At 39.5% G+C, this 26,169-nt stretch overlaps 1 protein-coding gene across 2 annotated transcripts; it reads left to right on the top strand.

The window, feature by feature from the left end:
• Nucleotides 1–2,551: 2,551 nt before the first annotated feature.
• On the top strand, nucleotides 2,552–25,940 carry LOC120312505 (fibrinogen-like protein 1). 2 transcript variants are annotated; one of them, XM_039353295.1, is made up of 8 exons: nucleotides 2,552–2,652; nucleotides 14,474–14,563; nucleotides 15,112–15,322; nucleotides 17,707–17,866; nucleotides 19,665–19,762; nucleotides 21,994–22,082; nucleotides 23,064–23,254; nucleotides 25,124–25,940. In XM_039353295.1, exons 1-8 carry the CDS (start codon nucleotides 2,629–2,631, stop codon nucleotides 25,302–25,304), a joined length of 1,044 nt encoding a protein of 347 aa, XP_039209229.1. In that variant the 5' UTR covers nucleotides 2,552–2,628; the 3' UTR covers nucleotides 25,305–25,940. The 2 variants fall into 2 exon arrangements, with proteins under 2 accessions (XP_039209229.1, XP_039209230.1); XM_039353296.1 differs by lacking the exon at nucleotides 2,552–2,652 and adding an exon at nucleotides 8,064–8,483.
• Nucleotides 25,941–26,169: the final 229 nt, after the last annotated feature.

Raw genomic sequence — 26,169 nt, 5'->3', positions numbered from 1 at the left:
AGGACTGGGAGCAGGAGACACTGTTCTTCAGCTGTTTAACTTCTTCCTTTGCTGCCTCCAGTTGGTATTTGGGGGAGGGGATTCAGCCTTAGCGCTCTGCTAAAATTGTACATCTCTGCCCCAGGCCATCCAGGTGATGTTGTCAAAGTGTTTTGGAAGTGCCTGGAAGTTTTGCATTTCTGAATAGAGTTGAACTGTGCCTGGAAGTTTTGCATTTCTGAATAGGGTTGAACTATGTAGAAGAGGGAGTAGGGAATGAAGGACAGGAGGAAGATTTACTAAGATAAGTAGGACTTGAATCTGGGCCAAGAAACTGACTTGAGAAAATGTATAAAGTAAATCCCTCCCTGGTTCACATGAAGATAAAGGAAGAAAGAGGGAAGTGCATTCAGACTTGCAAGATTCTGTTGCTATAGCTTTATAATGAGTTTCTTAGTTTAGTCTTGTGTAGGCTATACAGCTGACCAACTTGATAACATTGAATGGCTATGAGTTTTAAGGCTCCTTCTATCTGATAATTTTCCTTTGTTAATTCTGAATGAGATTATACTCCTCCAGGCAGAGTGGGTCTGGGGAATTCCTTTGGACTCATGGCATCAGTTTCAAGAGCAGGTGACAGCTGTAGCTAAGAGGGCCTTCACCCAAATGCATCTTATGTCGGTGGTGCCCATTCCCAATGGAGAAGCACTGCTATTCATGCTACTACAACACACTCTGCTTAGGGTCACTTTTGAAAGGTGTGTGTACCTTTCAAAAGCGTACATTACTGCAAGGACTACTTATACACAATACTGCAAGTGCTGTTGCATTTTGTTTAGCTAAGGCTTGTGTATAAGTAGTCCTTGACTTACAACAGTTCATTTAATGACCGCTCAAAGTTACCACAGCACTGAAAAAAGTGACTTATGACCATTTTTCACACTTGACACCCATGCAGCACCCCATAGTCAGATGATCAAAATTCGGACCTTGACAACTGATTCTTATTTATGATGGTTGAAGTGTCCCAAGGTCATTCAATCCCTTTTTGCAGCTTTCTGATGAGCAAAGTCAATGGGCAAGCCAGATTCAGTTTGCAACCCTGTTATTAACTTAACTGATTCACTTAACAACTCTGGCAGGAAAGGTCACAAAGTTGAGCAAAACTCACTTAACAACTGTCTCACTTAGCAACAGAAAATTTGGACTTGATTGTGGTTGTAAGACAATGACTACCTGAACATTACTGCATTGGGACCCAGTAGGTTCCAGGTTCAATTTAAGGTGCTATTGGTTATCTTTAAAAATGTTATGGGGCCAGGTTATTAATGGAAACATTTTCCCCTGATGGCTTCTTCCTATCCCAACAGATTGGGCAGGGTAGGCATGCTACAAATCCCTTCAGGAGGGCAATGTCACCTGACATTTCCTAGGAAATGTGCCTCCTCTATCGTGGTGCTTGCCCTATGGAAGAGCCCCCTCCCAGAGATAACAGAGATTCTAACCTTGCCGGCTTTTCAGAAGGCTATGAAGACCTGACTCTTCCCCCAAGCATTTATTTATTTATGAGACTTATATACCGCTTTAAGTGCAAGCACTCTCTAAGCGGTGTACACCAATAAGCAATGTATATATATATTCACATTGCCCCCAACAATCTGGGTCCTCCTTTTACCTACCCCGGAAGGATGGAAGGCTGAGTCAACCTTGAGCCGGTGAGATTTGAACCGCTGACCTGCTGAACACAGTCAGCTAAAGCGGCCTGCAGTACTGCACTCTAACTGCTGCGTGCCACCTCTGCTCATTGGGGCCAGACTGCATTGGGGCCAGACTGTTCGTTCTGGAACTTTGGTGCATGTAAGCATGATGTGGCTTCCCCCTGAGATTTTTAACAAGAGGCCCTCTCTCTCATTTTTTTTTTTTTTTTTGTATACTGAACAAAGTTTACATCTGTCCATGTTTTTATACTATATGTTCTCTGCCCAGAGTTTTGTGGATACATGGGTGGCATTATAAATTTGATAAAGGTAAGAACAATAGTCCAATATACTGGTCAAGAACAGGTTGGTTGATAGATGTTTTTGGACTTCCCAGTCTAGGGATAAGAGAGAATGACTGACCCAATATTACCCAACCATTCTAGACTCTGGATCTGATCCAGTATCTTAACCTCTACACTCCACTGGCTATCAGAAACTGTATAAATGACTAAGAGAATTTTAAACCCGGATCTTTCACTTCTAGTCTAATCTTTTAACCTTTACACCACACTGGCTTTCAGAAGTGTTACGGCAACATAAAGGTAGAGAATTTTGGCCTTTATTTTTCATTTTCTCTCTCTTTTTCTCTCTTTCTTCCTATCTCTTCTCTTTTTCCAGTGAAAGGACAAAAGCTTGGATTCTCTCCTTTCTGCGTATTGAGGCACTTACGTCATTAAAGAATCTTTTCTAAAATTTCCAGAAAGAGTTTGTGCCCTTTATTGTCAGTAGAGGGAGCTGAAAGTATTTCTAATAAATCCTTTGTTTTTATTTTCCTACATATAAATTTATATTTGTTGACAGGGTAGGGAGGGAAGAAGATAGGGAAGCATGCACACTATCTCTGCAGAAGAAGCAAAACTCATGCATGTTCAGTTGCTCAAGCACTTGAATGCATCAAACCATGACAAATAGGGTAAGCTTTTTTCATTTACCTCCTTCTACCATATTTGCATATGTTCGTTTTCAATTTGTTTTATATTTAATAATAATAAAAAAAGCTCTCGGATAAATTTATAGCACTCGTTTTTATAGCCTGTGAATATTTCCTAGTTAGTTTATACAATTTGAGGGGATGAGCTACTTTGGCTTAATGGTTAAGACACCAAGCTAGAAAGTAGGAGACTGTGAGTTCTAGCTCCACCTTAGCCATAAAAACCAACAGAGTGGCTTTCAGCCCAATCCACCTCACAGAGTTGCTGTTATGGGGAAAATAAAAGGAGAGATGTGTGTTGGTTATGTTTGCTGGGGGTGAGAGTTATTTGTAAAAAAAAAACCAATAAAGGCAGATACAAATAAATAAAATCTGATATTTAATCACCTTTTAAAAATAAATGTATTCTTCCTATCACGCTAAGTAGCATTTCCCCTTGATTATAGTCATTCTTAGGCTCTGCTGTATATTCTTCAATGGGCCGAGATATAGGACTTTCCACTTTTCTATACTCTCCTATGTAAAAGTAAGGGGGGAAGTGCGGTTTATAATGGGTGGTGGCTTTATTCTTCTCACTTCTGGGATTTCTGTGCTTACCGCCTTCTTTATTCTCCATTTTTTCCAGCCATAATTTCTTCAGGGTTATGTTTGCAACAGTATTGTTCTGAATAAATCAACGTGGTTTGTACCTATAATATTATGGAAGAAAAAGTAACAGTAACATTCCTTGTGTGGCTGTCTTTGTACAGCATTGGCTGTTAGTTAGCCAATGCTGTACAAAGATATCCACACAAGGAATGTTACTGTTACTTTTTCTTCCATAATATGATAGGGCATATTTGCAAGAAATTATATCTCAATTTGTTGCTCAAATGAGGAAATCCTTGTATTTCCACGAAGCTGAAGAAAACTATCAGTAAACAATGTTAGTTCTTAGATTTTTTTTAAAAAATGTCTTTGAGTGTTGTTAGGACTAAAAAGATAAATGTGAGATTAACTGTAGTTCTCTCCATTAGATGACTCCTTTATATCCACAGCATTCCTCTGGTCCACTAATTTTGTCACTTGGTCAAAGAATGCAATAAGATTTGTCTGGCATGATTTGTTTTTGACAAACCCATGTTGGCTTTTAGTAATGACTTTGTTTGCCTCTAGGTGTTCTCTGATTCGTTGTTTGATTACCTTTTCCAGAATCTTCCCAGGTATTGAGGTCAGGCTGATAGGTCTGTGGTAATTAATAGAGCAGAGAAATGCCACTGAGTGTTCCTCACATCCCATTAATTGCCTCATGAATCCGATAAGCATTTTAAAATGCCACATACTCATGCTGCAGCTTTTCTCTCACCCCCAGTCAACAACTGATGCAACAAAGTAATCTTTGGCTTTTCCAACTCAAAAGTGTTATTTTCCTTCCTCTCCTAAGAAGGTTTTGGGTGATCTAACATGCTAGTTGATGTCATCTAACATGCTAGTGATGTAGCTGATGTCAGGAGATCTTCCCATCTCCCGTTAGGCTCCCCTTGGTCACTGGGTACTGCTCCTATTTTTACTTGGACTGCAGAAAGGCTATATATCCTTTAGGACAGGGGTAGTCAACCTTGGCTCTTTTATGACTCGTGGACTTCAATTCCAGCTGGCTCAGGAATTCTGGGAGTTGAAGTCCACGAGTCATAAAAGAGCCAAGGTTGACTACCCCTGCTTTAGGACATCTACCTGTGTGTAAAACTAAAGAAAGAACAGATGTAGCAGATGCTTATTGTAGAGCAGGGTGTCAAACTGCTGGCCAGTGGGCCGGATGGCAAAAAAGTCACAATGCGTCGCGACGTCATGTGACGTTGCGAGTTTGACACCCCTGTTGTAAGAAACCCTGCTTAAGGAAAGGCCAGGAGAAATGTGACTGCATTTTATATTAAGAGACTTGGTCTTAACTCTGGTTTCATTAAAGTTCCTATCTTATTACCTCAAGATATACATTTGACTGGAATTTGCATTGGTTAGGACAGAATTAAATTGTTTTAGTGTTCTGTTCACTACAAGATATTTCTGAAGCACTTGAGACTGGCTTACGAACAGCCTGTCAGCATGTTATCATCTGAGAACTGCCTGAAAGTACAGATATTTGTCTGTGTCCAGGCTGTGAAATCCTGTTCTCCCCTGTACGTGTTGGCTTTGAATGTAGAGCCAACATTTAGGAATAGCTGGAAAGTGTGAACAGGAAAGCCACAAGAGTTCATACCACAAGCTCTCTAAATTATAATTATAAATTCATAACATGAGCCTATATGTGTTTACTACATTGAGGAGGTTTTCCTCTGATAAGTGTACAGTATAATGATTGCCTAAAGTAAATATTTCTTTAGGTAATTCCATATTTACAATCTGGGAGATTAACACCATTGAGTTGTTTTACAGATTTATTTTCAAAATTTGCAGAAATGTCCAGTATCTATTTTTATTATTCACTGATTTGAAACAGATGCTGGTCCATGCTATAACACTTCTATCTTTCTAAATATTTCTGTCCTCAGTAACAAGCCAAGTTACTCAACTGGGGTGGGGTTTGGTATGTTTATTGAATCAGTTGCATCCAGTTTCTGTCCAAGCTGAGTGCTGCTAAAGTTCTCCTACCCATGCAGCTGCTAAGACACAGGAATACCACTGGCCAAATTGTTGGAAGGATGGAAAAATAAGGAAAATAAAAAAGACAAAGGGACAGAAAGAATATATTATTGTGCAATTAATTTTCACATAATACTTAAACAGGCAAATCGGCTGCATTCTATTCTACAACATTAATGGCTAACAATCTAGGCCACATTTCAAAAGATAGAGCAGAGGTCCCCAACCTTTTCGGCACCAGGGACCAGTTCCGTGGAGAGAGGTTTTTCCATGGACCAAAGGGGGTGTGGTTTTGTGTATTGCCTGCATCCAGTGAATGGGACTTCAACTTATTTGCACCCAGTTTCTGGCATGCTGCGGACCAGTGCCTGTTCACGGACTGGGGGTTGGGGACCCCGGAGGTAGAATATAGAATTTCCCTAATTGCTTTCCTCTTGTGTTTTGTTTTCTTTCTTCCTGTTGCCGCTGTCCTTTTTGTTGCTGCATTTGATTTAGTGGAATCTGTTACTAACACAATGGTTCCCATTTATTTTACACAGTGGCTAAAAGTGGGTTTAGGCTTGGTTGGTACTGAATGGGAGAATGGGAGAACACTAAGAAATTCTAGGACTGTAGGTCAGAATTGGGAAATTAAAAAAAAAACATTTTGGAAGAAGACAGTGGCAAATCACTTATGTATTTCTATCAAGAAAAGTTCATGTGTATTTGTATGTAATGTTCTGGTCTGGAGCTTAGAATAAGAATTTTTATCTTATTTTGTATGCTTGCTCTGACTTCTATGGGAGCTGAGCTTTAACACATCTGTAAGGTATGAAATTAATTACTGGAAAAAAAGTAAAATGAACAAAACAAAGTTGAAGAACTAACAAATCAGAAACCACTGTATCTTCTCACCAGAATGAGAATTTAAGCCTGTTAGATCAGCATTGCTAATGGTTGGGGATGATGGGTCTTAGAGTTCATCAATATCTGGCAACCACATTTTTCCTAATCCTTTTATATGCAGTACAGCTCAGTGGAGGGTGGTTGGCCTTTAGGATTTTACTGACATGCTGGGAAAACACATATTAGGTACGTTCAATGCCTTGGATTTGTTTCCAAAAATATGTTCTGTTTAGGAGCATGTAGGTAACATCTGTCGCAACTTTTTAAAACAGCACCCCTTTTCCTAAGATCATACAGCACCTGCTGCTGATTTTGAGAAAAGACATAGCCCCAAAGCACTTTTTTGGGAAACTGAAGCATTGCCTAGCTTTAACAAAGAGCTTCATTAAAGCCCAGTGCTCAGCATCTTTCTAGTGGGACTAGTGTTATGCAGTGGGGAAGGAACCAAGTGAGGGTGTCAAAACTAACAAATCGGTGTATGCGACATCCTGATCCAAGCCCTGCCGCTTTTGTATGTGCAGCAACATCAAAAATATGTACAAAGGAGTAGGCTTGAATTGTGACTCCCTAGCTGACATCTTGCTACTTTTGATATCGCTGCCTTATTCCACACCCTGCAGACACTACTGATGTAGTTAAGCTATTTGAACATATATAGTCCAGTCGGGACACTTTAAATCAGGGGTCCTCAACCTTGGCAACTTTAAGACGTGTGGACTTCAACTCCCAGAATTCCTCAGCCAGTGAGGAATTCTGGGAGTTGAAGTCCACACCGTCTTAAAGTTGTCAAGGTTGAGGACCCCTGCTTTAAATCTACCTTTCAGCCATCAATAGACACACAGAAATCAACCATATTTAGACACTTTTCAAAAGAGATAACAAAAAAGTTAAGAAGAAAACAAAAAGACATGAACACATTCTCTTTTAACAGCCATCATCCAGATAAGCAGCCTCCAGACAATCAAGGACAAAACGATACCCTAATTGAGGAGCTACCAAGGAGAAAAGCCTAATCTCACCAATACTGGCTTGGCAAACTACTGTATATAACCCCATAGTCACTTGTACTGATGATATTACCTAGCAAGCAAGCAAGCTCAGAAGCTAGGTTTTTATATTTGAAGTTAATTTACTTAGTTTTCTTCATTGCATTATTTGAAAGTTGTTAATGACCGCTTCTTATTTTTATTTTATAAATTCATGCTATGTGTTGGCTCTAATATATTAATATCATTCTAGGCCTGTTTTCCTGTAGAAAATAGAGAGGGGAGGAGAGGAAAGATTAGCTGGTTCAGACTATATATCGCATGTAAAGTCCCTACTGATTGCACACATAATATGCTAAGCTAAAACTATACATATTTTAAACATTGTGATATGTGAACCTGGCCAGTATGTTCACTTTGCACTCAAAACCACTGAGAGCAGTGAAGCTCTTCTGAGAACTGTGTTGTTTATGAAATAGGCTGATGATAATATTACTTGTTAAAGTTTCATTATTATTTTTTTTTAAAAAAGGAGCACATTTATATAATTTACACTGTTGCCAGAAGAATAGGTATACGGTTTAAATGCTATTCAGAGTTTCATGAGTAAAATAATATTAATAGGTCATTACTGTAATTATCTGAGAAGTGATTTACTCTGAATTTTGTCTATTCCTGGAAAAGGGAGTAACTTTGGCAGGCACAATTTGAAGGGCTTTCAGAATTTCAAAATGGCTATCTTGGGAAAGAACAAAATGTTCCGAGTGTGTTATAATCACAATGTTTTTGATCTCATCACAGAGGTCTACTCCGGTCATCCTTTTTTTTCCCTGTTCAGATACAGTCTCTGCATTTTTGTACAGACACCAGGTGTGTATTTTCAAATATGTCATACAAGAACTTTACCAAAGGAATCCATAAATGGCTGCAGTTATATGCTCTTACACAGCTACAAATGTGGCTTTGCATAATATCAGAGATAGTCTATGATTTCAGTCAAAATGTATAAAGCATTGGTAGAAATCTAGATTTGCACCATAGACAAGAAGGCTGCAATTATCTAACCACTTATCAGTGGGAATTACAAACAGACATAGGCTTGTGCTATAAGCTGTCACATGAAAGGATTCAGTCATGTAAGTGCCAATATAATGACTATATTTGAAATAGGGAAGCAGTGAGCACAATGAGAGAGGTACAGTGGAACCTACAGAATTCCTCCTTGGCTACAGAGCCACGGCGGTGCAGTGATAAGAATGCCATATTGCCAGCAGTTCAATCCTGACGAGGCTCAAGGTTGACTCGGTTTTCCATCCTTCCAAGGTCAGTAAAATGAGGATCCAGAGCTGACTCTGTAAACCGCTTAGAAAGGACTGTAAAGTACCATGAAGCAGTATATAAGTCTAAGTGCTATTGCTATTCACACATTGTGCTAAATCAGTGGTTCTCAACCTTTTTAATGCCGCGACCCCCAACCGGTCATAAGTTGAGGACTACTCAACCGGTCGTAAGTCAAGGACTACTCAACTGGTGCAGCACCGTTTGCAGAATAGAACTTTTGGCGGGCTCAGCAGGGCAGAGACAGCCTGGACAATTCCTATTGGCTTTTCAAAGCCAATAGAATTAGACTCTATTCAAGAGAGTCTATTCTATTGGCTTTCAAAAGCCAATAGAATAAAAGGGAGTAGCACAGCTAAGGAAAAGGGGGAAAAAATGGCGGACTGCGTTGTTTGGCGACCCCCGTGAAATGGTCGTTCGACCCCAAATGGGGTCCCGACCCACAGGTTGAGAACCATTGTGCTAAACCATTATGTGGTTTGTGGAGTTTTTGGTTTCTGTAATACACGAACATCAGTTATTGTCTTTTGATTTGTAAAGTAAATTTATGGAAAAATGTAAATCTATGGCAGAACCTCACAAGTCTCCCCATATTCTATTTTCATGACCTCTAATAGTTCCATTGCCAGTCATTACCAGTATAAGCAGGACCCGATTAAACTCTCTGTCATTTTTAATAAGTTTAGCACATTTTTTTTTTAAAATAAAACCCAGAGCAGGGGAGAAGTAATTCCCTATCCCTACACATAATACAGCCCCAGCCCTTTTGTTTTATCACTAGCCTGCCAGCACAGCTCTGTCCACTTCAACCACCATGGTGAAAGATTGTACACTTAAGGCTTAGGATTTAGATCAGAAGTCTCAAACTCTCTAAGCCTATTCAGTTCTTCAAGTTATTTTTTGTGGCCCACAATATCTTAAAAAATGCAGAGGACATTGCCCAGTAATGCCTGGGGCCCGAGCGACATATAGATATGTGAATTAGGTTACAAGAAAAAAAGTTCTGGAAATGAAGAAGAGAAGGAGAAAAAATGATCAAAGAAAGAACATCCCCCATTTTACAACCTTTCTTGTCACAGTTGTTAAATGAATCACCGCGGTTGATAAGTTAGTAACCTGGTTGTTAAGTGAATCTGGCTTCCCCATTGATTTTGCTTGTCAAAAGGTTGTAAACACATGATTTTGGGACACAGCAACGGTCATAAATATGAACCAGTTGCCAAGCATCTGAATGTTGATTACATGATCATGGGGATGCTACAAAAGTTGTAAATGTGAAAAATGGTCATAAGTCACGTTTTTCTGTGCCGTTGTAATTTTGGTCACTGAATGAATGAATTGTTGTAAGTCGAGGACTGTCTATGTACTATAGTTAAAAATGAAAATGACAGGATGCAAGAATGCCTATGTTTGTAGAATTCCTTGAAAGAAATTCAGAGACGAGGTTCGGAGTAGCAGAATAAAGTTTCTTTTATTATCAAAAATCAAGTTTAGCAGGAAAAGACGGTTTGCAAAGCGTGGTGGAACTTAACCCGTACTCACAAGAGTCACAAGGAAAAGCCACACCTCCTACAGAAGCTAACAGCAGTTATACCCCTCCCTATCTCCTCCTATACCTACGTCAGCTATTCCTGACGTGGCAGGTCACAAACCTATCAGACGACACAATTATTCTACCTTACCTCCTACCTTACCATATATGGGTATTCTTTTGTTCTCTACATGTGGACATTCTTTACTTAGTTCCAGGCACGTACTCAGGTTTTCTTGCACATGCTCAGTGAGCCTGTTACTGAATAGAAAATTTTAAACTTTTCTAGAACCTTCCCATTCAATTCCCCCATTTCTTATTTGGTCACTAGTTTAATATTTTCTTTTTGAAATGCTTTCCATGTTTCCGACTCCTCAAGATTAGCCTTCTTTACTCGGGTATAATGAGTCCAACCCTTTTCTTGTGTTCGAATGGCAGTGTCTGTGGTCAATAACACCAAGAACGGTCCATCCCACTTCGGTTTGAGGGAATCATCTTTCCACGTCTTTATCCACACTTGGTCTCCGACTTCTATGGAGTGGACTTTGAAGCTTAGAGGAGGAGTTTGTATCAAATAGCCAGTTTTTTTGCGTTTCCTTTGGTGGCATTCGTAATGCAGGCTTCACATCCTTCTGTTTTTGTTGCTCTCCTATATCGTTCTCCAGTCATAGATCTGGTTTGGACATTCGATTACTGTCGCTTTAAAGGTTCTGGATTTGGAACACAGGTCCACTGTTCTTTTGGTTCAGCTACTGGTCCCTTCACTCGTGTGTAGTGGGTCCACCCTTTTTCTTTCGTCCAGACTGCTGTTTCAGAGGTCAGCAACACTGGAATGGTCCTTCCCACTTAGGTTGCAGTTTTTCCTCCTTTCACGTTCGGATCAGGATCCACTGTCCCACCTCAAACTTGTGGACAGGAAATTTCAAAGGGGGTGTTTAGATCAGCAAGCCTTGTTTCCTGAGATAAGACAAAGCAGAAAACAGCCCCAGTATCTAATTCTTTATAAACATGTCATTAGTTTTCATATTGTGGAATTTCCTACTTGAGATGATTTAAAATCAACTTGAATGCATTGAAATAGCCTCACCATTAGATGTTATAGAGCATTTTATGTATTTGTCTACATATCATATAACCAACCATATATTAACCATAGAAAAGTATCAATTATCCCTCCCCTAGCCATTTCTTTTATCCGTATTTACAAACACATTGCTTAGTAAAGAGCCAACAAAGGAGCGCTCACCAACTCTGCTTGAGTTTGTTTGCATACAAATCTTTATTCAAAACATAGCTCATTTATAATCCCAAAATTTTCTCAACTCCTTCGTTTTAAACAAGGGTTGAATTACCATTCCTTCAGGTCTCCTAGATATTATGTTTTTATCAGTGTGTCCTGCACACAGACATAAAAACATAAAAATAAAACTACAGTATAGGTGTATTCAAGTTCTTCTCATATTTCATTACTATAAGAATGGGTATTAAATTTCACATCCACCCCACCTTCCTCCCAAAGCAGAATTCCAAGCGGAGAAAAAAGTTAAAATGAGCAGCCCCCCCCCCTTTTCTTTCTGTCTCTCACTCTTAAAGCAACACAGCCAGCTGAAAACGAAGGGGGAGGAATAGCTTTCTCTCCTTCACATGAATTTGCCATAAATTCTCTCACATTCTCCATGGAACTCTTCTCATGCAAACACTTGCTAAAACAATAAAACCTGCAGTTTAAATGGGGGAGAAACTCACTCACACACACACACACACACAGAGAGAGAGAGAGAGAGAGACAGGATCAGCATATCCATACATTCACTTCCATTCAAACTGCTTGTATAAACACTTTCATATAGGGATATTTCATTTCATACTTTCTCTTGACAAATCAATAACTATTATTATTATTTCAAGGAGCTGTTCAAAAGCCAATGAGCTCCTTTCCCTCCCCTAGTAAAAACTATCCTCTTCTTCCCACACTGAGTAAACTTGCTGTTCTCTCGCGCGTTTAGGGCAATTTTTTTTTTTTTTTTTTAAAGTGGCCCTTCATTCCACATCCAAAGCACGTTGTCTCCTTATTCTGGTATCCACCTTGAAATCCTCCAAATTCCCTTCCTCTACTCCCATTAACATACTGGTTCCTTTCATCCCCCCTATATCTTGTCTCAAAGGGACTCTTCTTATCCCCAAACTCTCTTCTAGGAGGTTTTTCCTGCTTCATCACTTGCTGTTCTGTTGCTACCATCATCTGTCACCCAAATTAGCGCATAATCTAATTCATTATCTAAACTCTTACATTTCTTTTTCTTCACATAGTTATATAAATTGTGACACTGAAAATAATCTGTGGAGCCATTCCTTGGCCACTCCACATTATCGTCCTCCCACCAAACAAAACAACATAAATTGACCATATCTTCTTTATTCAACCCCAACCTCAAAATCTCCCGGTTATAGGGCGGGGATCCCCATCCAGCCAATATTTTGCCCAAAGGGCCATTCGGGTCGATTTTAAGTTTGGGGTTTTTACGGATCCTTTTAACACACTTTTTCCCCGGATTGGTCGACCCTGTATTGCCCCCCATTTCTTTTATGGGTGCTCAGCCTATCTTGAGTATGTGTGCCTATGTCCCTCCCAGCAACTCCTTCTCAATTCCACACGTCACCGTCTCCGGATATTCAATAATATCCCCTTCACTCACTCCGTCCTGCAGACCTCCCCGAGGTCCCTCAAAAGGACTTCCACCCGGCCCCGTTGCCAGTTCTCACATCCACACACTCTATCCCGACCGCCCTGGACTCTTGTGTTCTGGTGTTTTCAAACCAGTACTCACCAGGGTCTGCGCGCAGATGTTACCCGGTCTGTCTTCAGGCTGTTCCGCACTTTATTCACCCTTCTCCTAATACTCGTCTTTATTAAAATTTTACGGGTTTTCCAAGAGCTCCGCAGTCCTCTGGGTGGTTCCCCTCCTTTCAAAAGGAAAGGGGTGCACCTAAGGAGGACCCCTCAGAGTCCCAGCGCAGATTGGATCCCGGACGAGCCCCCAATTTGTTTGTAGAATTCCTTGAAAGAAATTCAGAGACGAGGTTCGGAGTAGCAGAATAAAGTTTCTTTTATTATCAAAAATCAAGTTTAGCAGGAAAAGACGGTTTGCAAAGCGTGGTGGAACTTAACCTTCCCATTCACCTATAAAATTCTTCTATTCTCTTCTGAGTTTGGGGTTATCAGAGCTTCATTTTGAAAATGAACAAGGTAATTAGCATCCCCCTTTGCATGCAGTGATGGTTTCTCATCCTAATGGGATGATTGTTGTTGCCCCTAGAAAGCTAAATAAATAAAACAAAAAGCCCCAGCCAAAACAAAGTTTGTAGGGAAAATAATAAATTATGACTTGTCTTGGTTTTCATGTTGCATTTGGGCATATTCAGTGATATTTGAAGCATAATTAGCTCAACCATTTTGCATTTTTGTGCAAATGCAGTTTACTGATTTCTGATAGGAATTTGAGCAATTTGCCTGGCAAGCTGGCACCAAGATGAATACAGCCAGCACAGAAATTATACATATCAGGTGTCAGCATCTCAAAGGCTTAGGTTCATAAATCCTCCCTAAATCATATTAAGGTTTGCACTGAGTGCAATGTGTGAGCACAAATATTTGGAGATCAGCTAAGCAACCAGTATGACAACATATCATAGCGAAAGTCCCACTGCTGCTATAGCAAATAAAAAAGGAAGTTGCTTTTCTCCCTGTGTTCCTTTGGCTGCGATACTTTATATTTCAACTATTCTGGAATAGAATCAGACAGCAATGCTGTCTGCCTATAAATCTAAGGACTGCTGTGGCTGAAGATGATTTGAGCAGATGAATAAACAGCAAGAAGACGAGAATCGGAGGCTGTCTTACACACCAAATGAGCTATAAATCCGTTTCTGTCCTGGAAGAGAATCTCCAAGCAGAATCTGGCATCCAAATTTGCAGAGGATAATTTATGACAGCAAGTTTGGTTTCTGTCTTAACAAACTACCCAAGAAATTTGAATTATAGGTATGCTGGAGAATGCTGGTGTCAAAGCAAGCACACATAAAAAGACTTTCTGCATCTCTACTGCCACCCAGTGGGAAGTGTGTGGGAAATGCAAAATGATATAGCAAAGCAAAGCAACAAACCCCAAAAGTAATAATGCTTTCATCTTCTCCAATATTGAAAATAAATAGAAAATAAAAAAAAGGAAAAATAAAAAATAAATAAAGCTAGTAAATAAAAAAATAAAGCTATGTCCAAAACCACATGTTTTAATTAGTTATTATCTAGAGAAACAAGGGGAAGAGACGGCCCGGGGATAGCCGTCTCAGTGTCAAAAGGGGAAAGTAACAGGAAAGGGTTAGAAAATAAGTTATTGTCAGCATGTAACGCAAGATATCCATGTCCTCCCCTTTCACCTCCCAGCTCTGTCAAATGAATATCTCAGTGATTCAGCTGCTTCTGCTGCTGTTCCTGTTCCTTGGACCATTTTGTTCACCTGCGCCACGACTCTCGGTATGTAGACGCTGGATACTTGTGATGAGTTTTCTACTAACACCAAGAAAAGAATCCTGAGTGGCTGTAAAATTGCTGAATATTTGGAAATTTTCTCAATACAAAGAGAGTTAGCTTGTTGGCTTGGTCAATACTCAAGCCATTGCTGAAGATTATAATAGCCTAAACGTTTACATTTAAAATTTAAATAAATAATGAATACGCCTGTCATTCACTTGTTGAATAATGAGCAATCTCTGTTGCAATGTATAAGACTTCAGCGTGCTCCCTTTTTCAAGCATGCTGCCTTCAATCTTCAATATGAAAAAGTTGCACATGGTATGGGACAGCGCACACGCGCGCACACACGCACACACACACAGACTATGGCCTAACCCTACTGGTATTCTATTGCTGAATAATCATAACTACCATAAATTGAACAAATAAATGACCATAAAGGCTGAGGATCGTGTTAGGAACCTTATTTTGCTGCTGATATCTTACTCTAAATACAAAGTTAAAGATATATGTGTTTTTCAGGCAAATATTTTTCCCCTTACTTTCAGAAAAAGGAGGAATGCCTCTTAGAAAACAGCAAACTACAGAAGAAGTTGAAAATGCTTCAAGATTTATACCAGTTATATGAATTTCAGTTGAAAGATCTGCTGGGGAACAACTATCACAGAAGAAAAAGCAAAGTTTTCTCTGCCAGGAAGACAGCATCTCTGAATATGTTTTTGCCCACAACTAGTGGAAGTCTCTTAGTCTATGATCAAGGTACACTATCTAGGGCAGGGGTGTCAAACTGCCAGCCCACGGGCTGGACGCGTGACGAGGAAACGATGCCCACCCCATTGCCGGCAATGGGGGGAAAGTTCCGATATGTCGTGTGACATCACGTGATGTTGCGAGTTTGACATGTCTGATCTAGGGATAAATCTGTCTTTCTTGAGAATTACCTTATTATGATAGCATTCTGTAGACTCTTGGTGTTCAGTCATATTATGACAGTTAGAACAATTAATCAGTGGAACAACATGCCTTCAGATGTAGGTGCTCCAACATGGGGTTTTTAAGAAGAAATTGGACAACCATTTGTCTGAAATATTATAGGGTTTCCTTCTTGAGCAGGAGGTTGGACTAGAAGACCTCCAATGTTCCTTCCAACTTTGCTATTCTACTATTGTGTTATTCAGTTCCGAACATCCTAAAAGCCACATTTCCTGGGTAAGTGGGAATTTGTAATCCAAAAATGCCTTGAGAGCAATTAATTGGGGATGGCTAGATTAGTATTACCTTAGCTGGTTTCAATAATTTATTTTTTATTTTTAAACAGGTAAAGTTTTATTCAGTGAAACATTAATCATATTAAATAGATTGAATAGATTGAGGTGAAAACTCAGAAAAATGTTGTTAGGTCAAATGGATGAAATTTTCAAAAGAGAGAGATGGAAAGTTTAATAGGCAGTGCATTAAGCTGATTATGAATATGACAGAAGCAAGAATGGTTTATAAGGATAGAAAAATACGGCGAGTGCTTTAAATGTAAGCTATGTTTAGCTATAGTTCTTTGCTTTCACTTGTTTTTATTTTGTAAAACTTTGCTTACCTGGAAATGTAATAGCATGAGAGATGTTTATACTGGTGTTTACTCTGAATCTAGTGAAACTTGCTACTGAGCAAACATGTAGAAAGGCAGCTTCTTCAAATTATGTCTTGATAACTTAAGAATTTGGGAGAAAGATTATGCAGCTGTTTTTTGTTTTAGAAAGATCATTTTTCATAGAGAGGCTCTATCCACTTTAACATTGGCTCTAGCACAGTTGGAAGTAGGACTTTTGAAATCTTTCTCAAAATGGGGCTGAAAGAGGTCTGTATCTCTGATATAAACATTATTAATACATTTAAATAATTATGATTTATTTGTATCTACACCAGGATTAGGATTGATATTTGAGCAAATGGGACATGCAAAACAAATTAGTTCAGATTCATCTTCCACAGAACCTAATTATTCTTTTGTAGCTATTAATAAGGTATAGTCAGTCTTTCTGAGACCATGAGCTACACTTTTAAACTGTTTCAATTTTCAGTGTCTATGGAGATGCTCAGTCATCCAGGTGATGGTTGTCCCACAGGTGTTTTTCAAAAAACAACTGGACTTTCTTGGGTTTTTTTTTCCCTTAAAAACCTTTGCTTCTTGGATAAGAAGCAAACATTTTCAAGGAAAAAAAACCCAAAAAAATTCAATTGCCTTTTGAAAAGCACCTTTGGGATGCGTTTCATTTTTATTTGTTTGGGAGATCAGCGGGTGATCTGAGCACACACTAGAAGGTTCAAAGGAATTTCCTGGATTCCTTCCATCTCAAGCTTCGCTCACCCATGCCACCCTTTCTTTGGGCCCCATGAAGGAAAAAAATCACATCGCTGAAAATCAGGGACGAGATAGAGAGAATCTCCATAATCACTTAAGCTGTGAGTTGCTCAGCCAGGAAGATGTAGTGGTCAAGTCAAGGAGATCCAAATTTCAAATCCACCCTCAGCCATGGAAACTCAGTGGGTGATTTAAGGCTAGTTACTCCCAGCCTACCTCAGAGGGTTGGACCCCATCAGTAAAGAATGTCAACTGGTGGGTCTAGGAAGAGAGCTTTCTCTACTGTTGCACCATCCTGTGGAACATCCTGCACCCTGAGGTAAGGCAGCCTCCCCATTCTTCTGGCTCTTAGAAAAGCCTAGAGACCTACTTTACCAGCTGGCATGAGGATCTATGAGTTGTAGGCAAACCTAGGATGGGTGGTGGCATGAGGGCACTCCCTCTGCCTTTTTAAACTTTGCTTTCAATTCTGTTTCTAATAATATCTTTGTATGGCTTTTATTTCTAAATCAGCCACTCAGAAAGTGAAATGGGTAGTGTATATATTTGATAAATAAATCAATAATATGGGAGGAGGGAGTCATTACATATCATCTTTAGCTCTTCAACAAAAATGGGATATCAAATAAATACATCCACTATTTAGATCTATAGTAATGGCCTATGAATTTGGGGCAATAAAAGAGTACAAAAACAAAAATGATACACTTTCCTGTTCTGTGCAGAATTGCTGGATGTAGTTCCATCATTTGGAGCTATTGTTGTTTTGTTTTGATGCTTTGTTTAGATTGTGCAATGCTGTTTAATAGAGGAAGAAGAGAAAGCGGGTACTACAGAATTAAACCACGACAGGACAGAGAACCTTTTCTTGTGTACTGTGATATGTCAGATGGAGGAGGGTGGACGGTAATTCAACGGCGGTGCAATGGCAAAGAAAATTTCTACCGGTAGGTTTCTGAGTATAGTTAATAGCTCACCTGAAAAGAGTCTACGGTTTCTTTATGCATCATCGCAAATTAAGAAATGCCCCCCAAAAGACAAAGATGTTCATAAAATTTGCAGACATTATTTGCTATGAGTATCACACACACACACACACACATCCCTCCCACCTTCCTCTATTCAAGCTTCCATAGGAGCATGCAACTGTGGTTAGGGCTTTTTAGCTATGTATCTGGTTACAAAAATGGCATTTTTTACTTTCACAATATACAAGAAGGCTTTAAATAGAGAATGCAGCTATGCAACCAGAAAGATTGTTTTTCTCAGATAAACTGCTTAGATTTCCACCCCCCCAACAAGGCACAAACATTGTAGAGTAGAAATATGGAAGGAGAGGCCCTAGAAATGGATTTTATTTCCCTGAATATGAAGCACAGAAAGAATAATGTTGTTGTTCCTGTATCTGCAGTCATTCAGGAGGCAGCACAATGGACAACATTTTTGGTGGTCTTATTTTCCAGCTGTGAACACCGATTGACTCATAGCGTTCTCTCTACGTTATCTCAGCACTCAACGATCAAGGAAATGATTATTAAAATGAGATCCAAACTTTTTTGTGGGGGGACTGGAAAATAGAAATGGTGGTGATGTGGAAGTATCCTCAGTCATCTTAGTTTCTGCCAGTCTTCAAGCATGAAGCATTGCTTTGAGGAGTGCTGATAAGCTGCCCTTCCTCACTATACTGAAAAGCTCCCATGAAAAAAAGAGACAGAGCAATGCAAAGATAGGAAAGCAGCTCACTCCATAATTTCTATAGGGCTGTAACAGCACAAACAATGTCTAATTTTACTATGGTTTCAAGTATATTCAAGCTGGACCAAAAATAATTTGACTTGGCTACTGAGCACAGCCAACAGTGCAAAGCCAGGCAGGTCCAGAGCTAGTCTCAGCTGATGCAAATATAAAAAGAAAGGAAAACTTGAAGCAGATGAGAATGACCTTTGTTTCACCTCCTTATTTACTGAGAACATGGATATTTCTCGAGCTTCTATGTCTGACTATCTCTTGCCATACAAAAAGGGGAAAATATAGTAATCTACTTGTATTTGAGAGCCAGTTTGGTCTAGTGCAGGGGTAGGCAACCTTGGCTCTTTTATGACTCATGGACTTTAACTCCCAGAATTCCTGAGCCAGCATGGCTCAACTTGGAAACCTCTCTCTTTCTCCTCAGCATGACTGGCTCAGGAATTCTGGGAGTTGAAGTCCACGAGTCATAAAAGAGCCAAGGTTGCCTACCCCTGGCCTAGTGGTTAAGGCACCAGGCTAGAAAGTGGGGGACCGTGAGTTCTAGTTCCACTTTAGCCATGAAAGACAGCTGGGTGACTTTCGGCCAGTCACTTGCTCTCAGCCCAACTCACCTCACAGGATTGTTGTGGTGAAAGAGGCAGAGGAAGGTGTGTTGGTTATGTTCACCATCTTGAGTTATTTGTAAAAATAATAAAGGTGAGATATTAATTAATTAATTAATGGGTTAATTAATCAAACAAAAAAATAGCACAATCCAATTGGAGGCTTACAGGCAATTGGTTGGTAATCAGAGCAAATGGCCTGAAGACATACGATAACTGCCATTTTTTACAGCAAGTCATAGGTAATATTCCTTAAAAATCTCATTTACGCCGTCTTGAATTCTATGATGAAAGATGTGATATAAAGGTAATGATCATTAAAATGTTGTAATTTCATATTACTTAGCACTAAATTGTCTACTGAGGTTAATATGTGTACACCTCTTTGCTGCAGAGAATGGCTTGATTACAAAGAAGGATTTGGACAATTACAGGGCAAGGATGATGAATATTGGCTTGGTAATGATAAGATTTATGATCTTCTTTTTAATGGTAAGGATACCTACCAATAAATTTAAACACAGATAAAGTAATGCTTTGTATCAGCCCATTAGTAAATGCAGGCCTTTAGATCTTCTTCATTTTTCTTATGATAAATTCTGGAAGAGTCTATTAAGGATAAACTATGTGTAGTGGTAGGAATATGTCTGACCTCACAGTTTCTTCTTACCTCCTCACAAAATGGCAAGGAGCATAATATTGGTAAACATCAAGGACAGGCAATGTAAGAATCTAGATATATTTAGGTGTTGGGGTGTTGGGAAGAAGAAAATAGTATATTACCAAGATTTGACTTGGTATTGGGTATACATGGGGTCAGTGTTGGGGTGTTTATTACCTGAACTCAAAGCCTTTTTCAACATCCAGTGGAGACTTCCAGGGGTCAGATTGCCCATGCTTGTTCTTTGTGACTCAAGATAATCTTATTTATGATTAAAGTTGTCAGAGCAGGACTAGTTCTGTTAGAAGACTATTAATATCTCCTTAGGGGTGCAATTTATTCTTCCCTGCCTAAAAAAACACCAGTGGGATGCAGCAGTTAAAAAGGCCAATGGGATCTCAGATCACATTAACATGTGAAAGCTACTAGGATGTCAGTGGGTCTAGAAACCAAGCATTATAAGGAATAGTTAAATGTTTAGGTTTTTTTTAAAGGCATGTTCACTTTGCAAAATAGAAAATTATGGATGGATATAAGAGCAGTGTATACTACAAACATTTAAAATAATGTTATACTGTATGTAAGGTAGGATACACCTGTTCTGTGTTGAAACCAAAGACAGACCAAGACTAATAAATTCCAATGAAATCAAGTGGAATATTAGAAACAATTTCCTAATGGCAACAACTGTTGAGCATCTACAGTTCATTTAGACCTGTTGTGGGTGTCCACTTGCCCTTTGTTGGGCATTTTTCTTTTGGCACCTAGATGGCCAACTGTTGGGATTGATTGAATTCCTGCCTTAAGCAGCAGGTTGGACTAGATTCTCTTTAAGATTCCTTCCAGTTCATATAATCTAGGATTATCAACATGTAGACTTGCAGTTCCATCCACATCTGAATAATACTGTTTATCTGGAGCCATTTTCATTGGGTTTGGAAGTTTCTTTCATGTTAAGCTTGATTCCTAGGGACATCATTGAACATGCATGTGGTCTTCTTAGCAACAAGATGCAAACAGCTAGACATTGCTTCTTCCATGATGTTTTCTCAAGCTCCCATCCTAGTCTAAAACTTTGGGTTGTCCTGGCAGTCTGTTATCGGAGTATAATCAAGTTGGACTCTGCTTCTTTTTGTGGTTAATCAAGATAGATACTGCTTCCAAAGTTTCCTAGGCCCAATGTTATGGTGGTCATACTAATTTTTGATCCTCTACATAATGTAGAGCCTAATCTTCTTAGGGATTATCAGCCCTTCTCTGAAGATACTCAGGAGCAGCCCTTTTGAATTTTCTCCATTCTCAGAGGCATATCCTTCTGGGAGGCCCTTCTCCTGCATGATTTTCCAGCTATTGTTTCAGGAGTTGCATCTAGTCTTCAGTCTCTCTGCATTTACAAAACCTCTAAAATGCAATCATTTTGCTAATTTTTTTTCATTACTAAATGATATCAGTATTAATTTTAATATTAATTGTAATTTCTATTTTTAACTTTCATAGTATGTTTCTTTTCTAAATTTTGTCCAGTGCCCAAGTATTCATCAGAGTGAAAGGTAGAATAAAAATTAAAATGTTTATGCAGAACAACTAAAGAGAGTGGATAACCCTTTATCCTTGTGCTGCTTTTCAGTTCTTGATGTAGTATTTGCTTTTCTTTCTGCATGTAACATCATTACAAAAATATTGGAACAACAACAATTGCCTTGCTGGCCATATAGGGGGCCAGGACAGTGATCCCAACAGGATTTTTTTCCACTAAAAATTGACAACCAATCACTATTTGTACAGTTTTCTATCAAGTTCAGGAGGGAAAAGATAGAACAAAGCCTTTAATCATGCTTTGCACACCTTAAGTATTTATCATCATCAACTCAATAAAAAAATTAATCTTGTCAGTTTACATGACACCTTAATATCATTCCTGCCCTGTAGTTCTAACCCACCAAAAATAATATTTTAAAAATGTGGTCCCTCAAGTAAAAGATTTTTTACTCCTGCAACAATTGCAGTGAAGGGTTCACTGTGCCCCTTATTAACCAAAGGTGTTTTTTTTAAAATATTTTAGGAGAAGTTTCACTGAAAATTGATCTAATGGACTGGCATGGAGAGAGACGATATGCAATTTATGATGATTTCCAGATCAGGAATGAGACAGTGAGTAGCCTGACCTATGAGAATGAATAATTGGTCCTAATGACCTGTCATATGAGATGCTGGCAGACAATATAACACTATCTCATCAGTATCCTCATGAGCTAATATAGCAAATGAAATATATAACCAAAAACCTATATTTAGGGCCTCCTGAACAAAAAACTGAAGCGATCTCCAGTCCATTTGAGCTGAAAATCAGAAAGAAAATGTCTTATTGCTAAACCAAAGAGCTTCTAGAATATAAGTCTAGAAAATTGTAACTATTATTTTAAAGAACCCACTAGGATCACCGGAAGAGGTGAAATATAGTTGACTATGAATTATAATTTGGCAACTCTTGTGGGACCAGAATATTTTTCTAATCTCTCTGGGATTGGAATTTCAGTAATATGAAAGATCATAGTCTATCTAAATTAAGATTAGGACTAAAGTGGTTGTGCTACTGCCTAATGATCTAATATCCCACAATCCCAGTGAATCAGTAAAGAAGGCAGGGAGGTTATGACCTTTGTGTTGCATTCTGCCTCATCAGGGGAGGCGGCTCCCCTTCTCTCCAGAATTACCACTTCCCATCACTTCTCCCACTCAAATGCAGAAATGTCAGATAAGGGGTTGGCATCTAGAAAGCTGTTTCCAAAGGCTAAGAAACTCAGAAGAACATTGGTGGCACTTGGGAGAGGTGGTCAAAGGTTAGGCAGGGAATGTCTGCATGCTGTTTTCATCTGTGGGCCATTAAACCCTGTTCGTAGGGCCTCAGTGTTTAATCAGTACCATTGTTGGGTGGGGATTATGGAATGCTCCGATTTCTGCCTAATCCATGAAAACCTTGAACCGGGGGCCAATCAAGACCAAGAAAAGCTGGCTTCCATGTAATTAAGCTCTGAGGTTTTATAATATTCTGTGGTGGTAGCAGTCTCTGACATATGACTCGCTCCTTAATCTTGAATCTTAGTAACATGAGGTGCTGTGGCTTTCCTTCAGAACAATTACATACTATGGTTTGGCATTTATTCCGGGACTGCTGGGAATGCTTTGTCTGGGGGGAGCAACTTTGAGAGCCAATGGTCTGCATCACTCAACGGCATGCCCTTCTCTGCTCCCGATCGGGACCATGACAGGTTCCTAGCAGGCAACTGTGCAGAAGAGAACAAATGCGGCTGGTGGTTTAACAGGTGAGTTCATTGGCAGCAACCCTACTGAAGTCACTTGAAGAGTAGACAATTGAGACAGGTCTCCCTCCTGGATGTCTGAATCTGTGGAGGCTGTTTGTTATTGTGTGTGTCACAGTCAGATGTACCTATTGCCAGTTCTAGAGAAAGATAAATGGGATGCAGAGATAAGCAAGGAAGTCCAGCATTCCTACTTCTCCACAGCTAGGAAGCTCGCTGTGTTATCTGAGATCACGCACTTTCAGTTAGCCTAATTTATCCCTCAAGATTCGGGACAGGATGAAAAGAGAGGCACCTTCAGTTTCCCTAAAGAGAAGGTGGACTATGAAAAGAAATGGACACAAATTAGTTTGCAGGCACCAGCATTACCTCCATATTTTCAGGAAGGGAGCGCAAGAACCTCCATTCCTTTCCATTGGTGATATACTCAAATGCAAGCAGGTTTAGAAATTACACATGACAAAAGGTGAACAAGGAGAATTGCAACAAACAGAACAAAAGTACATTGCGTCTCTTCATGGGCCAAATTAGATAGTGCTTTTGCCAAATATGACCTAAACTTTGATCGGTTTTCCACATGTCCTAATACTAGATAAAGAGAACCCAATTAAAAGCTTTATACTTGTTCATTGATTTGTTGAGAAACGTGATCCAAGGCTATGCATTTCTGCATGGCAAAAGTACTGGTGGACTTCAACTCCCAAAATTCCTCAGCCAGCTTTGCTGGCTGAGGAATTCTGGGAGTTGAAGTCCACAAGTCTTAAAGTTCCCATGGTTGAGAACCCCTGACATAGACTAACAGAGTTGGAAGAGACCTTGGAGGTCTTCCAGTCTGACCCCCTGCTCAAGCAGGAGACACTACACCCTTTCAAACTTTATGAAAGCCTTCAGTGATGGAGCACCTTTATTTCCTTAGATGTTACCCTTAGGATCTTTGAGACTTTCTGTAGTGTTCTCTTGGTATGATCTTGGTTGGTCAGCCACTCTGGGGAAGGGTAACAGTGGTGTTGAATTGCCTCTATTTCTACACAATCTGCCTGGCAGTTGACCGGTAAGAGTCCAAACTTTTTGGAAATAGTTTTGTAACCTTTTCAAGTTGGGTGAGTATCAACAGCTGTCTTTCAAACATCCTCAGAAAGCTCCTTGTTTGACATCCTTCCACATACCTCCACATATTGTGAAGATCAGACTTTGATAGTGAATGCCCAGAATTCTATTTTTTTAATGAGGCAGGATGTCCAATACAATGTTTTTGACTCATTTAATTTAATTTGGGTTCTTTCTATCTAGTTTCAGTATTGTGAGGAGAACAGATCACATTTTTAGTCATATCTATGCAGAAATGCTAAAAATTCAAAAATGTTTACAACTTTTACGCACCATTGTATAGGTTACTTTTCCAGTCCTGCAATTCTTCATTCTTCTTCTTCCTATGTATCTTCTATTTAAATTAAAGAGTTACCATTTATTGAAGGGCCCTAAAATGGAAATAGCATAAATTCATGAAAATACAGTATCAGGCAACAGGCTAAAGTGTAAAGGCAGCTCTTGTGGTTTTATTATAGAAAATGATCAATTTTATCTAACAGCAGCTAGTTAAACTGTAATTTTTCATATTATAACAAAAAGTGTATGCTACTTTCTTGATCTGGTGCCCTTGTTGGGTTGGAACACAACTCCCAGAATCCCCCGTTCTGTTCCAATGTAACTGGAAGTCACCTGGTTGAAGGAGAGTTCTAACACCAATTGGTCATAATATAATATTGCCAATTAAGATTTGTCATTTTATCTATTACTATGCACTTGGGCCATTGCCTGACCTTTCATTAATATCTTTTTCTGTTTTTTTCCCCCCTCTGACATTTCCACAAGGTGCCATGCAGCAAATCTTAATGGACTATATTACAAGAAGGGGACATACTCCGGTCCCTTTGATAATGGAGTGGTTTGGTCAACGTGGCGAGGCCTGTGGTATTCCCTGAAATACACAGCTATGAAAATCAGGTTCCAGTCCTTTCTGGATGGAGAGAGTGGGAATGGTGAAATCAACTGAGATCTTTTCAGGCACATTTGAGAAAGAGAAGCAGGCATGCCAAAATTATTGTATAGGTGGCCCTTGGCTTGAGACTTAGCACACTGAAAAAATCTTACAGCAAGGAGCATGCCACCGTGAGGAGGAAAATTAGATTTTGCTTTGGATTACCAATCGTTGCATTATTCCTGTATCATTGCACCAGCTAACAATTTAAAAAATGGCTTTTCGTACAAACAGAGCACGCCCCCAAAAACAGACTTGGGGGGGGGGGAAACCTTCTACTTTGTTGAGGGCACAAAGGGCAATCCTGCTTATTATTTACCTTTCCTTTACAAAAAATATTCACTTGTTGAATACAGCATTGCGTATTTTTAAAATTTGTTTTGGGAATTCATTTTGTTCCCCGTCTTCCAAAAATTAGCCACCTTTCAGGGAAATGCAGAAAATGCTATGAGTCGCTGGGAATAAAGGGTTTTATGGCACATAGACAGAGAATGAGATCAATCTGTGTGAATCCCATCAAAGACCTTCTAAGGCAGTGGTTCTCAACCTGTGGGTTGCGACCCCATTTGGGGTTGAATGACCATTTCACGGGGGTCGTCAAACAATGCAGTCCACCATTTTTTTCTCCTTTTCCTTAGCTGTGCTACTCCCTTTTATTCTATTGGCTTTTGAAAGCCAATAGAATAGACTCTCTTGAATAGAGTCTAATTCTATTGGCTTTCAAAAGCCAATAGGAATTGTCCAGGCTGTCTCTGCCCTGCTGAGCCCGCCAAAAGTCCCATTCTGGAAACAATGCTGCACCAGTTGAGTAGTCCTTGACTTACGACCGGTTGAGTAGTCCTAGACTTACGACCGGTTGGGGGTCGCGGCATTAAAAAGG

This window comes from Crotalus tigris, unplaced genomic scaffold (assembly GCF_016545835.1).
Source record: "Crotalus tigris isolate CLP2741 ecotype Arizona unplaced genomic scaffold, ASM1654583v1 scf7180000018510.657491, whole genome shotgun sequence".
NCBI lineage: Eukaryota > Metazoa > Chordata > Lepidosauria > Squamata > Viperidae > Crotalus > Crotalus tigris.
The sequence above is the reverse complement of the archived record's forward strand: the minus strand, read 5'-3'. Positions and strand labels throughout refer to the sequence as shown.